Below are 14356 nucleotides of genomic sequence, written 5' to 3' on the forward strand. Positions count from 1 at the left end.
TCACTGAGCTCTCCTCTTAGCCATCTGAGCGTTTTGTGTCTGTTTGCCTCTTCCAACGCCTCTCCAAACAGTAAACCTTCAGAGGGCACAGCCATCAATGATCTCCCAGTTATCAGTGTCATTATCCACTATTTTACTATCTCGTTTGCATCAGAGTTGTAGTGGAGCTTTGGACATCCACGAGGTTGTAATCCAATGGTCAATTCACTAAGCCTTTAGGTATATGGCTACCATCCACCAGCACAGACATTGTTGGCTCAGCACTGAGTGTATGCAGATTAAATTTGCATGCTCTAGGACCTCCTATGTTGGTGACCTTGTCCTTCCAAGAGATGCCACAGATTCATCTGAGACAACAAAGATGGAAACTGTTCAGCCTGTTCTCCTACCTCTGTTCTGACTGGTGTCCAGTTACTAGTGGTGTGCCACAAGGATCTGTTTTGGGGCCGTTGCTGTTTGTCATTTTTATAAATGACCTGGAGGAGGGCGTAGAAGGATGGGTGAGTAAATTTGCAGATGGCACTAAAGTCGGTGGAGTTGTGGACAGTGCAGAAGGATGTTACAAGTTACAGAGGGACATAGATAAGCTGCAGAGCTGGGCTGACAGGTGGCAAATGGAGTTTAATGCAGAAAAGTGTGAGGTGATTCATTTTGGCAGGAATAACAGGACGGCAGAGTACTGGGCTAATGGTAAGATTCTTGGTAGTGTGGATGAGCAGAGAGATCTCGGTTCCATGTCCATAGATCCCTGAAAGTTGCCACCCAGGTTGAGAGGGTTGTTAAGAAGGCGTACGGTGTGTTAGCTTTTATTGGTAGAGGAATTGAGTTTCGGAGCCATGAGGTCATGTTGCAGTTGTACAAAACTCTGGTGCGGCCGCTTTGGAGTATTGTGTGCAGTTCTGGTCGCCACATTATAGGAAGGATGTGGAAGCATTGGAAAGGGTACAGACGAGATTTACAAGAATGTTGCCTGGTATGGAGGGAAGATCATATGAGGAAAGGCTGAAGGACTTGAGGCTGTTTTCGTTAGAGAGAAGAAGGTTAAGAGGGGACTTAATTGAGGCGTACAAGATGATCAGAGGATTAAATAGGGTGGGCATCGAGAGCCTTTTTCCTCGGATGGTGATGTCCAGCACGAGGGGGCATAGCTTTAAATTGAGGGGAGATAGAGAAAAGACAGATGTCAGAGGTAGGTTCTTTACTCAGAGAGTAGTAAGGGCGTGGAATGCCCTGCCTGCAACAGTAGTGGACTCGCCAACACTAAACGCATTCCAATGGTCATTGGATAGGCATATGGACGATAAGGGAATAGTGTAGAGGGACTTTAGAAGGGTATCACAGGACGGTGCAACATCGTGGGCCGAAGGGCCTGTACTGCGCTGTAATGTTCTATGTTCTAACACGTTCTCCAGAACGCACCACTGAAGGGGAGTGTGCTGATGACGCAGGATGGATAGGCTTGATAAACTTGCAGTTTGGTGTTCTCAGTTAGGTTGCTGTGGTTTCACTCTCCTTTGTTCAGCTTGAATATGACAGCTGCAGCTTTTACGATGGATGTGTTCATTTCGGCATGAAGTGACAGATTTCTGGTGATTGTAGAACTTAGATATGTGAAGCTATCGGCAATCTGCAGTGTCACATTGTTTGTGCTGATACATAGTGGTATTCAACAAACACCCTGGACACTGACATTTTTCTTCCTGAGGCTGATCATCAAAACAAACTCTGTCCACTTGACACTGCAGGTGCTCCTCAGTTGGGAACGTTAGTGGGGATCCTCACGAGAGCTGATGTGGACCCGATATAATGTTGTCTTGAATCTTAGGTGAATATGACTAAAGAGCTTTCCATTAGTTTGGTTGTGTAAAAAGACACCTTCTGTACATGACCTGAAGTTGTATGACAGCAACAAAGAGAAGAATATGCCAAAAAGTCAGTGCCACAACTCTTTTTGACCATTGTTGCACTGTCATAGCTGACTTTGCCCATCGTGGAAAGAGGAGATTGCATTGAGCAGCCAATTTTCTCCAGTAGCTTAAATAGACTGCTTCTGCTCATTTGGTCAAATGACTTGGTGAGATTAATGAAGGCAATATGTAGTGGTCTCCTTTATTCATAGTAAGAAGTCTTACAACACCAGGTTAAAGTCCAACAGGTTTGTTTCAAACACGAGCTTTCGGAGCACAGCTCCTTCCTCAGGTGAATGGAGAGGTATGTTCCAGAAACATTTATATAGACAAAGTCAGAGATGCCAGACAATGCTTGGAATGCGAGCATTTGCGGGTAATCAAATCATTACAGATCCAGAGATAGGGGGTAATCCTAGGTTAAAGAGGTGTGAATTGTCTCAAGCCAGGACAGTTGGTAGGATTTTGCAAGCCCAGGCCAGATGGTGGGGGGTGAATGTAATGCGACATGAATCCAAGATCCCAGTTGAGGCCGCCACTCATGCGTGCGGAACTTAGCTATAGGTTTTTGCTCGGCAATTCTACGTTGTCGCGTGTCCTGAAGACCGCCTTGGAGAACGCTTACCCGGAGATTAGAGGCTGAATGCCCTTGACTGCTGAAGTGTTCCCGACTGGAAGGGAACATTCCTGCCTGGCGATTGTTGCGCGATGTCCGTTCATCCGTTGTCGCAGTGTCTGCATGGTCTCGCCAATGTACCACGCCTCGGGACATCCTTTCCTGCAGCGTATGAGGTAGACTGCATTGGTCGAGTCGCACGAGTATGTGCCGCATACCTGGTGGGTGGTGTTTCCACGTGTAATGGTGGTATCCATGTCGATGATCTGGCATGTCTTGCAGAGATTGCTCTGGCAGGGTTGTGTGGTGTCGTGGTCGCTGTTCTGAAGGCTGGGGTAATTTGCTGCAAACAATGGTTTGTTTGAGGTTGCGCGGTTGTTTGAAGGCAAGTAGTGGGGGTGTGGGGATGACCTTGGCAAGATGTTCATCTTCATTGATGATGTGTTGAAGGCTGCGAAGAAGATGTCGTAGTTTCTCCGCCCCAGGAAAGTACTGGACGACGAAGGGTACTCTGTCAGTTGTGTCCCGTGTTTGTCTTCTGAGGAGGTCGGTTGGTCTTGAGAGTGTGGATGGCGTTGCGTTGTGCTTGGGTGACCGCGAGATCTGCGGTGCAGCAACCGAAAAGGAAAGAGTCGAATTGGACCCCTCCGGAAGGCCGCTGCACTAGGCTCGACATGTATGCTCAAGCCGTCAGGAGTCGTGTCAATGCCAGATTCATCAGTCGCATTCACGAGGCAGCCCCGAACGTCACCCAAGCACAACACAACACCGTCCACGCTCTCAAGACCAACCGCAGCATCGTCATCAAACCAGCAGACAAAGGAGGGGCCACCGTCATACTGAACAGAACGGACTACTGCAAAGTAGTATACCGACAACTCAACAACCAGGAAGGCTGAAGAAACAAGGTTCAGACAGGGCGCTGGAGGGATACAAGATAGCCAGGAGGGAACTGAAGAAAGGGATTAGGAGAGCTAAGAGAGGGCATGAAAAATCTTTGGCGGGTAGGATCAAGGAAAACCCCAAGGCCTTTTACACATACGTGAGAAATATGAGAATGACTAGAGTGAGAGTAGGTCCGATTAAGGACAGTAGCGGGAGATTGTGTATTGAGTCTGAAGAGATAGGAGAGGTCTTGAACAAGTATTTTTCTTCAGTATTTACAAATGAGAGGGGCCATATTGTTGGAGAGGACAGCGTGAAGCAGACTGATAAGCTTGAGGAGATACTTGTCAGGAAGGAAGATGTGTTGCGCGTTTTGAAAAACTTGAGGATAGACAAGTCCCCCGGGCCTGACGGGATATATCCAAGGATTCTCTGGGAAGCAAGAAATGAAATTGCAGAGCCGTTGGCAATGATCTTTTCGTCCTCGCTGTCAACAGGGGTGGTACCAGAGGATTGGAGAGTGGCGAATGTCGTGCCCCTGTTCAAAAAAGGGAATAGGGATAACCCTGGGAATTACAGGCCAGTTAGTCTTACTTCGGTGGTAGGCAAAGTAATGGAAAGGGTACTGAGGGATAGGATTTCTGAGCATCTGGAAAGGCATTGCTTGATTAGGGATAGTCAGCACGGATTTGTGAGGGGTAGGTCTTGCCTTACAAGTCTTATTGAATTCTTTGAGGAGGTGACCAAGCATGTGGATGAAGGTAAAGCAGTGGATGTAGTGTACATGGATTTTAGTAAGGCATTTGATAAGGTTCCCCATGGTAGGCTTATGCAGAAAGTAAGGAGGCATGGGATAGTGGGAAATTTGGCCAGTTGGATAACAAACTGGCTAACCGATAGAAGACAGAGAGTTGTGGTGGATGGCAAATATTCAGCCTGGAGCCCAGTTATCAGTGGCGTACCGCAGGGATCAGTTCTGGGTCCTCTGCTGTTTGTGATTTTCATTAACGACTTGGATGAGGGAGTTGAAGGGTGGGTCAGTAAATTTGCAGATGATACGAAGATTGGTGGAGTTGTGGATAGTGAGGAGGGCTGTTGTCGGCTTCAAAGAGACATAGATAGAATGCAGAGCTGGGCTGAGAAGTGGCAGATGGAGTTTAACCCTGACAAGTGTGAGGTTGTCCATTTTGGAAGGACAAATCTGAATGCGGAATACAGGGTTAATGGTAGGGTTCTTGGCAATGTGGAGGAGCAGAGAGATCTTGGGGTCTATGTTCATTGTTCTTTGAAAGTTGCCACTCAAGTGGATAGAGCTGTGAAGAAGGCCTATGGTGTGCTAGCGTTCATTAGCAGAGGGATTGAATTTAAGAGCCATGAGGTGATGATGCAGCTGTACAAAACCTTGGTCAGGCCACATTTGGAGTACTGTGTGCAGTTCTGGTCACCTCATTTTAGGAAGGATGTGGAAGCTTTGGAAAAGGTGCAAAGGAGATTTACCAGGATGTTGCCTGGAATGGAGAGTAGGTCATACGAGGAAAGATTGAGGGTGTTAGGCCTTTTCTCATTAGAACGGAGAAGGATGAGGGGCGACTTGATAGAGGTTTATAAGATGATCAGGGGAATAGATAGAGTAGACAGTCAGAGACTTTTTCCCCGGGTGGAACACACCATTACAAGGGGACATAAATTTAAGATAAATGGTGGAAGATATAGAGGGGATGTCAGAGGTAGGTTCTTTACCCAGAGAGTAGTGGGGGCATGGAATGCACTGCCTGTGGTAGTAGTTGAGTCGGAAAATTTATGGACCTTCAAGCGGCTATTGGATAGGTACTTGGATTAGGGTAGAATAAGGGAGTGTAGGTTAACTTCTTAAGGGCAGCACGGTAGCATTGTGGATAGCACAATTGCTTCACAGCTCCAGGGTCCCAAGTTCGATTTCGACTTGGGTCACTGTCTGTGTGGAGTCTGCACATCCTCCCCGTGACTGCGTGGGTTTCCTCCGGGTACTCCGGTTTCCTCCCACAGTCCAAAGATGTGCAGGTTGGGTGGATTGGCCATGACAAATTGTCCAAAATTCTATGATTAACCTAGGACAAAAGTTCGGCGCAACATCGTGGGCCGAAGGGCCTGTTCTGTGCTGTATTTCTCTATAAACACTACAGACAGTTACCCGCAGATCCAACCAAGGAACACATCCGCCAACTCAACAGACTGATCAAGACCTTGGATCCAGACCTTCAGAACACCCTACGTGCTCTCATCCCATGTACTCTCCGCATTGGAGATCTCTACTGCCTCCCGAAAATACACAGGGCCAACACACCAGGCCGTCCTATCGTTTCAGGCAATGGGACCCTGTGTGAGAACCTCTCTGGCCACATCGAGGGCATCTTGAAACCCATCGTACAAGGTACACCCAGCTTCTGTCGAGACACGACGGACTTCCTACAGAAACTCAGCACCCATGGACCAGTTGAACCAGGAACATTCCTCGTCACAATGGATGTCTCGGCACTCTACACCAGCATCCCCCATGACGACGGCATTGCTGCAACAGCCTCAGCCCTCAACACTGACAACTGCCAATCTCCAGACGCAATTCTGCAACTCATCCGCTTCATTCTAGATCACAACGTCTTCACCTTCGACAACAAATTCTTCATCCAGACGCACGGAACAGCCATGGGAACCACATTCACACCTCAATATGCCAACATCTTCATGCACAAGTTCAAACTTTTTTACCAATTATAGAACATAGAACAGTACAGCACAGAACAGGCCCTTCGGCCCTCAATGTTGTGCCGAGCCATGATCACCCCACTCAAACCCACGTATCCACCTATACCCGTAACCCAACAACCCCCCCTTAACCTTACTTTTATTACGGGCAATTTAGCATGGCCAATCCACCTAACCCGCACATCTTTGGACTGTGGGAGGAAACCGGAGCACCCGGAGGAAACCCACGCACACAGGGGGAGGATGTGCAGACTCCACACAGACAGTGACCCAACCGGGAATCGAACCTGGGACCCTGGAGCTGTGAAGCATTTATGCTAACCACCATGCTACCCTGCTGCCCATCCTTGGCCATCCTTCTTGACCCACGGCGTCCAACCTTCAGAACCCACCATTTTTGCTTACCTTTAATATGACAGAGAGTCTGCTTGGTCCTCACAATCTCACTTGCTTTGTCATTCAATGTTACATTTATGTTAAGGGCTTCAGCTGATGATTTAAGATCTCACTGCATCCTTGGTTTGTCCTCAGACTCGCCAAACCTTGGCCAGATTTAACTTGTGTAGCCATTCCCATTCCCGCGCCACCTGGATGACGAGGTACCGATAGCTTCCCCCTACCACTCTAAACAGCATCTCCCCCAATCGTCTCTCCTGCCCATTTGCCTGGATCGTGAACATCTCACTTTTCCCCATGTTCAATTTATAACCTGAAAACCGGCCAAATTCCTCCAGAATCCTCATAATTTCTTCCATTCCTTCTAGTGGGTCCGAAACATATAGGAGCAGGTCGTCTGCGTATAGCGAGACTCTGTGTCGTTTTCCCCCCCCCGCCCGCCAGCCCCTTGAGGCTGTCAACGCAATTGCCAGCAGCTCTATTGCCTGCGCAAACAGCAGTGGGGAGAGGGGGCATCCCTGCCTCGTCCCCCGGTGCAGCCTAAAATAGTCCGATGTTGACCTGTTCGTCCATACACTCGCCACGGGAGCCTGATACAGCAGTCTGACCCAATCAGTCAAGCCTCGCCCAAATCCTGACTGCCCCAGTACCTCCCACAGATATTCCCATTCCACCCAATCAAAGGCCTTCTCTGCGTCCACTACCTCCATGTCCCTACCCTCTGGGGGGCATCATGATCACATTCAGCAACAGTCTTACGTTGGCCGCCAACTGCCTACCCTTAACAAATCCAGTCTGGTCTTCCCCAATCACGTCCGGAATGCAGTCTACAATCCTAGAGGACAAGATTTTTCCCAACAGTTTGGCGTCTACATTTAGTAGGGAGATCAGCCTGTAGGACCCACATAGCTCCGACTCCTTGTCCCGCTTCAGGATCAATGAGAAGCCCCCCTCTCTCCCTTGCCTCATTAAATGTCCTCATCAACAGCGACCTCAATATCACAGGGAACGTTTTATAAAACTCCACCATCCTTCCTGGGGGTTAAATGCTTCTTGGCCCCTTGCATGATAGCCTCTTTCCTTCTATTTGCTAACCAGTGTTCAAGGGACTCATTTCCTTCATACAAATGATTATCATTATTGGGATCCCAGCCCCCATTTATGCTGGGTGGGATCCCATCCATCAAAGCCGAGATGCACCATAACAGTACTTTGGAAGCAGCAAAACATCCCCTGGGAGGGGGCTATAAATAGCACACATTTCAGTCAATTTCCAATGATTGATGTTATAGGCATTACTAGCTATTGTTAGAGACATATATTTTTTCTTTGTCAATTCAGAAAAGATCAACTGTCTGCTGAAATGGTTAATGTTTCCTGCAAAAATCTAAGGGGCGGAGAACTTGGCATGATGCCATTTACGTCTTTTCACGTAATCTAAAAAACGTATTCATATTCAATTGCTTTTATTCGTAAAGGCACTTTCTTTTAAACTGATTGTAATTTCCAATGATTCGTTCATTAGAGAAATCTCAACAATAATCACTTAAATTATAATCTCTAACTGACTCACAATGACAGACGATTAAAAAAACAACCCACTTAGCACTTCATGCTTTGACTAAAATTAATTGGTTAATCAAACGCAGATTCTCACAGCTCACAAATTTCATAGTTAACCGTTAGCCTTATCTCACGGCTACAGACAAATCTTGCTTTTACCTTAATCTTCTATTTACTTTTACTCCCCTGTTTTTTGTTTCGAGAAGGGATCAGCTTCATTAGATTCCTATGCGGGACATATAGGGCGGAATTCTCCGCTCCGGGAAAAATCGTGAAGGCCGTCGTGAACTCGGCCGAGTTTCACGACGGCTTCGGAGGCCGCTCCTCTCACCGTATTCATCCCCACCCGGGGGGCTAGGAGCGGCGCTCCGTTATTGCGTCAAGGCGGCGCGCCGAGAATGACGTGACGGCGGCACCTATGTGACATCAGTCGCGCATGCGCAGGTTGGCCGGCTCCAACCCGCGCATGTGCGGCTGACGTCTCAAACCCGCGCATGCGCGGTGGCCGTCTGCCCCTCCGCTGCCCCACAAGACGCAGCGGAGGGGAAAGAGTGCGTCGCTTCGAGACGCCGGCCCGACGATCGGTAGGCACCGATCGCGGGCCAGTCCCCTCCCGAGCACGGCCGTGGTGCTCACTCCCCTCTCCGCCCCCCACAAGCTTCAAACGGGCCTTTGGCACCCATGTTCACGAACTGGTCGGGAACAGCAGGCCGCTCGGCCCATCTGGGTCGGAGAATCGCCGGTCGCCGTGAAAAACGGCGAGCGCCGATTCTTCCGAGCAGGGGGCGGGAGAATAGCGGAGGGCGCCAGGGGGGCATGAAATTAGTCGCCCGGCCCTCCCACGATTCTCCCACCCAGCGTGGGGAGCGGAGAATCGCGCCCATAGGTTTTCCTACCTCATTCGGTTTCTTTTACGATTGTTTCTTTTCATTTTTTTACTCATTTTGACTCCCTTATGAGTCCTCTTTAAGGAGTTCACCTTCTTTCTCGCTCCGGAAGTCTTTTTCCGAGGCTTCGGGACGACGGGTGAGGGGGCGTCGAGTTCATTGTTCATCGTTCCTTCTTTAGAAAATATACATAACAATAACAACGACCGCGGAAATCATTTACAAATACTACAGGGAGCGCACACCGGTGTTTATCCTTTCACGAACCTCGAAGTCTTTTTTTTTTATTTTAGTCTCTAAGGCACCTTTTTCTTCCCATGCAGCTATCATTAATTTATTAAATAAGATAACTCTCTGGCATGAGTCACAGGCCAGTAATTAAGGCTGCCGAGCCGCAGACTCCCCTGTCAGCTGGGGTCGCGCTCTGGCTCTCCCTTTCAGCTGAGAGAGTCGTGTTTAGAGATTCGTTTCGAGGTTCACTTCCCGTTAAATTAGGGAAACTGCAACGACTACGCCAATTTGTTGTGGAAATCATAATAAAGACAAATTCCTCGAGGTTCGATTTAAGGAAATTTATTGACACAAATATATTTGTGTAGAGAGAGTCAGCTGCAAAAGCTAGTGCACTGCACTCTGAGTTATGCAGTCGAAAACCATTACATTTATAGTGTGAAATAAACAACTTTGAAGAGATCAAGCTTGGGAACATACGCAAGAGGATATATGAATGTTTTGCCCTTGATTTAAAAACAATTTGAGTACGCATTCTGTTGTCCTTCGGGAGAACAACTTATCATCGTAATAAGGCCAAGTACAACGTACTAAGCAGTATTCCGTTTATATTACTTGACCTACTTATTTTCGCTCAAAAGCAGTGTTAAAATATAGTCAATATTCCCAGCATGCTTCTAAATTGGTAACTCATTAACTTCCCTTCCACAACTGGGTATCTGTCCGGCACTGGGGCTTTACCCGACTGCATGGTCTTCAGCCCATCTGCTATTTCCTCCAACCCGATCGGGGCCCCCAGCCCTTCTACCAACCCCTTGTCCACCCTCGGGAACTTCAGCCCGAAGAATTGACTCATCCCCTCCGGCCCAGCTGGTGTTTCCGACTCATACAACCTGCTGTAAAACTCCTTATTAACCCCTGCTGTGTATCTGACCAGGTTCTCATCCGTGTACTTTACTTTCCCAATCTCCCTGGCTGCCTCCCTCTTTCTGAGCTGCTGCGCGAGCATTCGTCACATTCATAAATCGCCTCCCTCGCCTTCCTCAGCTGCTCCACCTCCTTCCCTGTAGCTAACAAGCTAAACTCCGCCTATAGCCTCCATCGTTCCCTTAGAAGCCCTGCCTCTGGGGCCTCCGCATAACTCCTGTTGACCTATAGTATTTCCCTTATCAATCGGCCTGTCTCTGCTCTGCCTGCCTTCTCCCTGTGGGTCCGTATCGAGATTAGCTCCCCTCTAACCACCGGCTTCAGTGCCTCCCAGACCACTGCAACCCAAAACTTCCCCCGTGTTGTTAACTTCCAGATAGTTCTGGATACATTTCCTCAGCCGCACACACACCTCCTCATCCGCTAAAAGTCCCATGTCCAGCGCGGGCGCTGGCCACCCTCCTTGCTCACCTGAAGATCAACCCAGTGCAGGGCATGATCCGTGATCACTGAGTACTCAGTGTCCACTACCCCCGTCAGTAAAGCCCTGTTCAGAATAAAAAAGTCAATCTGGGAGTACACTTTATGCACGTGCGAGTAGAAGGAGAACTCCTTCACTCTCAGCCGCCCAAATCTCCATGGGTCCACCCTCCTCCATAAACCCCTTTAGCTCCATTGCGATTGCTGGCACCCTGCCTGTCCTTGAGCTCGACCGGTCTAGCCCTGGGTCAATGGCTGTGTTGAAGTCTGTCTCTGTCTCTGTCTCTCTCTCTCTCTTTCTCTTTCTCTTTCTCTTTCTCTTCTCTCTCTTCCTCTCTCTCTCTTCCTCTCTCTCTCTTCCTCTCTCTCTCTTCCTCTCTCTCTCTTCCTCTCTCTCTCTTCCTCTCTCTCTCTCTCTTTCTCCCCCCCCAAGACCAACTCATGCAAATCCAGGTCCAGGATCTTCCCCAACATCCTCCTTGTGAACTCCACATCATCCCAATTTGGCGCGTACACATTCACGAGTACCAGCGGCAGCCCCTCCAGCTTCCCACTAACCATAATGTATTGACCTTCCACATCCGCAATTATTTTTCCTGCCTCAAATGACACTCGCTTGTTAATCAGGATCGCGACCCCTCTAGCCTTAGAGTCTCCCAGACCACTGCAACCCAAAACTTCCCCCGTGTTGTTAACTTCCAGATAGTTCTGGATACATTTCCTCAGCCGCCCACACACCACCTCATCTGCTAAAAGTCCCATGTCCAGTCCCCACTGCTGTTTGATGTTCCTCCTGCTCAGTCAACGCCTTCTCCACTTTCTGGAACTCCCGATCTTGAGCATCCAGAGCATCCAGTCCATGTTCCAACCGCGCAATCGATTCCTTAATCAGCTCCAAGCAGTCCTGTTTCTGCTTGGCGAAGCTCTCCAGTATGAACTGCATCAGCTCTCCGTCGACCGCTGGGTCATCAAACCAGAACTCCGGTCGTCTGCCATGCTTTCTCCCGCTGCAGCTTCAGCCCAAAACCTTCTCTGTTTGCCTATTTGTTCCTTTGCGAACACTTCTGGTCCGCCTCTCCATGCAGTGATGTAGGAATCCACTTCACAATTGCCTCTACCATCAATTTACCGAATCAAGTCTGACAAAAAATCGGGGGAAAAGGTAAAAAGGCCCGACCCGAGCGGGAGCCACCAAATGTGCGACCTACTCCTTCGTAGCCGCCATCGGAAGTCATTATCTATTAATGTTTTAAGATACTTCTGAAAGATTAATAGATTGGTGATTGATGAGCAAAGTAACTCATTAATGTAGCCTAAATATGAATTCTTTCATTTTAATTTTGCTTTATCCTTAAAATAACAGAGTACTTCGAAAATATGAAACTCTTGACGCTATGCTTCAAAAGTAAAAATTTCCGTCTTCTGCTTTTGTCCATTACCAACCAAATTTCTTCTCTTTTCTGACCATAGTGTCAAGCTCAGACAACATAACATTTGCTTTTCATTTATGATCTGGAATCTCTGGGCATGTCGAGGTGGTAGAGAGGAGTTACCTCAATCCTGCTGTTACCTACTTGCAGTACAGATGTACACATTCTCACCATGTTCATCTAGTGGATTGACACAGATCATGGATTGAGCCTGGAACTTTGTGATCTGAACATGAGGATTAATGGGGAGCAGGCAGGGGAATGGTACTAAATGCATTGTACATTCATTTGGAGAGCTGGTGCAGACATGAATGAAGTCAGTCTTCGCTGTAACGATTCTGTGAATGATGCAGACTATTTATCCACCGAGCTATTGGGAGAAACCACCCAGCCTTTTCTAGTTTTATGTCAGAGTTACAAGGAAATCTGTTCCCTATTTAACTTTATGTCTAATTGCCTCTTGTGTTTAGTTGATGATGGTGCTGCTGAAAAAGAGACACTACCGGAATTTGGCGAGGGGAATGATACAGGTGGACTGGTACCAGGAAAGTCTCTCGTCTTTGCAACACTGGAGTTGTCCCTCTCTATCCTTGTTCGTCAGCTTCCACAGTTAAACCCTAAACTTGTGGCTGCTCCTATTAGCAATGGAAAGCATCAGCTGTTGACCGAGGATGGTATTAAATTAGTAGCAGCGGCCCTGGGAATTCTCTCTGAGCTCACCTCAGTGTGCTCTCCCGCAGGTAAGTTGTGCACATTTTACAAAACTAATTTATATTGCCTATTTGAATTTTAGTCACTTTGTTTTCAAGATGTTGATTTTCAAATACCTGTATGTTCTATTGTGTCTATATTGGAATGTTAAGAATATATTTTTGAATTTGCATTTCCACCATGAGCAACGCCCACTTTAGCTTTGTTGATGAAATCGGAATGCTTTGGAAATACTCAGCATGTCTAATCGTCTCTGTGTAAAAAGAAGCAGAGTTAATATTTGGGGTTTGTGGCATTTTATCAGAACTCAATTTTCCGCATTCCCACTGCATTTTGCTTTCAACCTGTTGATCTTTAGACTGGTGAATGTTCCTGAAACTGAAAAAGATTTAGCTCTTGATAATTTGTTTCTGATTAAATCTGTTCTTCAATTAAGTGGAAAATAATAATGTGCATGAAGTCATAAAAGGAGTACAAAAAACGATCGATTGCCATTATAATAAAGGCAAAAATAATGTGGATGCTGGAAATCTGAAATAGAAACAGAAATGCTGGAGAAAACTCAGGTCTGGCAGCATGTGTGGAGAGAGAAACAGAGTTAACATTCCGAGCCCATATGACTTATTCAGAGCTGAAGAGGTAGAAAAGAGAGGAGGTGAAGCAAAATAGAAAATCAAGGATAGGTTGGAGCTCAGAGGAGATTTGACAAAGATGTCATGGGCACAAGACAAAGGGAGTGGTAATGCTATGTGCTAAAGGTGGCATTAAGATCAGTTGACCTCCATTTTGATTTATTTTTCCCAATTCCCCGCCAGCCCATAGGGCCAGTCTATGGCTTGTTCTTATCATAGAATTTACAGTGCAGAAGGAGGCCATTCGGCCCATCGAGTCTGCTCCGGCTCTTGGAAAGAGCACCTGACCCAAGGTCAACACCCTTTCCCCATAACCCAGTAACCCTACCCAACACTAAGGGCAATTTTGGACACGAAGGGCAATTTATCATGGCCAATCCACCTAACCGGCACATCTTTGGACTGTGGGAAGAAACCAGAGCACCGGGAGGAAACCCACGCACACACTGGGAGGATGTGCAGACTCCGCACAGACAGTGACCCAAGCCGGAATCGAACCTGGACCCTGGAGCTGTGAAGCAATTGTGCTATCCACAATGCTACTGTGCTGCCCAAATATGTTTTGCTTTCAGAGAGTACTGATCCTTGTTCAGCTATTAACACATTCTGCTGTCTTACCTATGTTTTTCCAGCATTTTCTGTTTTTATTTCAGTTGCCATTATGTTGTTCGTGTGAGGGAAATAGCTGGCAGCCTCTATTGAATAGTAATTGCTGAGAACTCTATTGCTTTTCACTCTGAACTGGTATGGATGAAAATTGTTCAACAAAGATTCTGACCTGTGGTTTCTGACAAAATTATTGTGGAAATTAAAGCATTTTGAAATTAAATTTGAAATATTTTGGGTATATTTGTAAACTTGAAATTATCTTATTCAAGTGGAGACATTTCAAACTAAGCTAGGGATGGATGTTTAAATACTCTCGGTCAAGTTGTCATACGGAAGGGGG

At 47.2% G+C, this 14356-nt stretch overlaps 1 protein-coding gene across 4 annotated transcripts in view; it reads left to right on the forward strand.

Moving 5' to 3' along the window:
- heatr5a (HEAT repeat containing 5a) overlaps positions 1-14356 on the forward strand; it is a 244745-nt gene that overhangs the window by 189069 nt on the left and 41320 nt on the right. For all 4 annotated transcript variants that reach the window (XM_038781265.1, XM_038781281.1, XM_038781255.1 and 1 more), the window contains one exon: positions 12535-12804. In XM_038781265.1, coding sequence (XP_038637193.1) covers positions 12535-12804 — 270 coding nt within the window. The remainder of the gene's footprint in view (positions 1-12534; positions 12805-14356) is intronic.

This window comes from Scyliorhinus canicula, chromosome 2, assembly GCF_902713615.1.
Source record: "Scyliorhinus canicula chromosome 2, sScyCan1.1, whole genome shotgun sequence".
Taxonomy (NCBI): domain Eukaryota; kingdom Metazoa; phylum Chordata; class Chondrichthyes; order Carcharhiniformes; family Scyliorhinidae; genus Scyliorhinus; species Scyliorhinus canicula.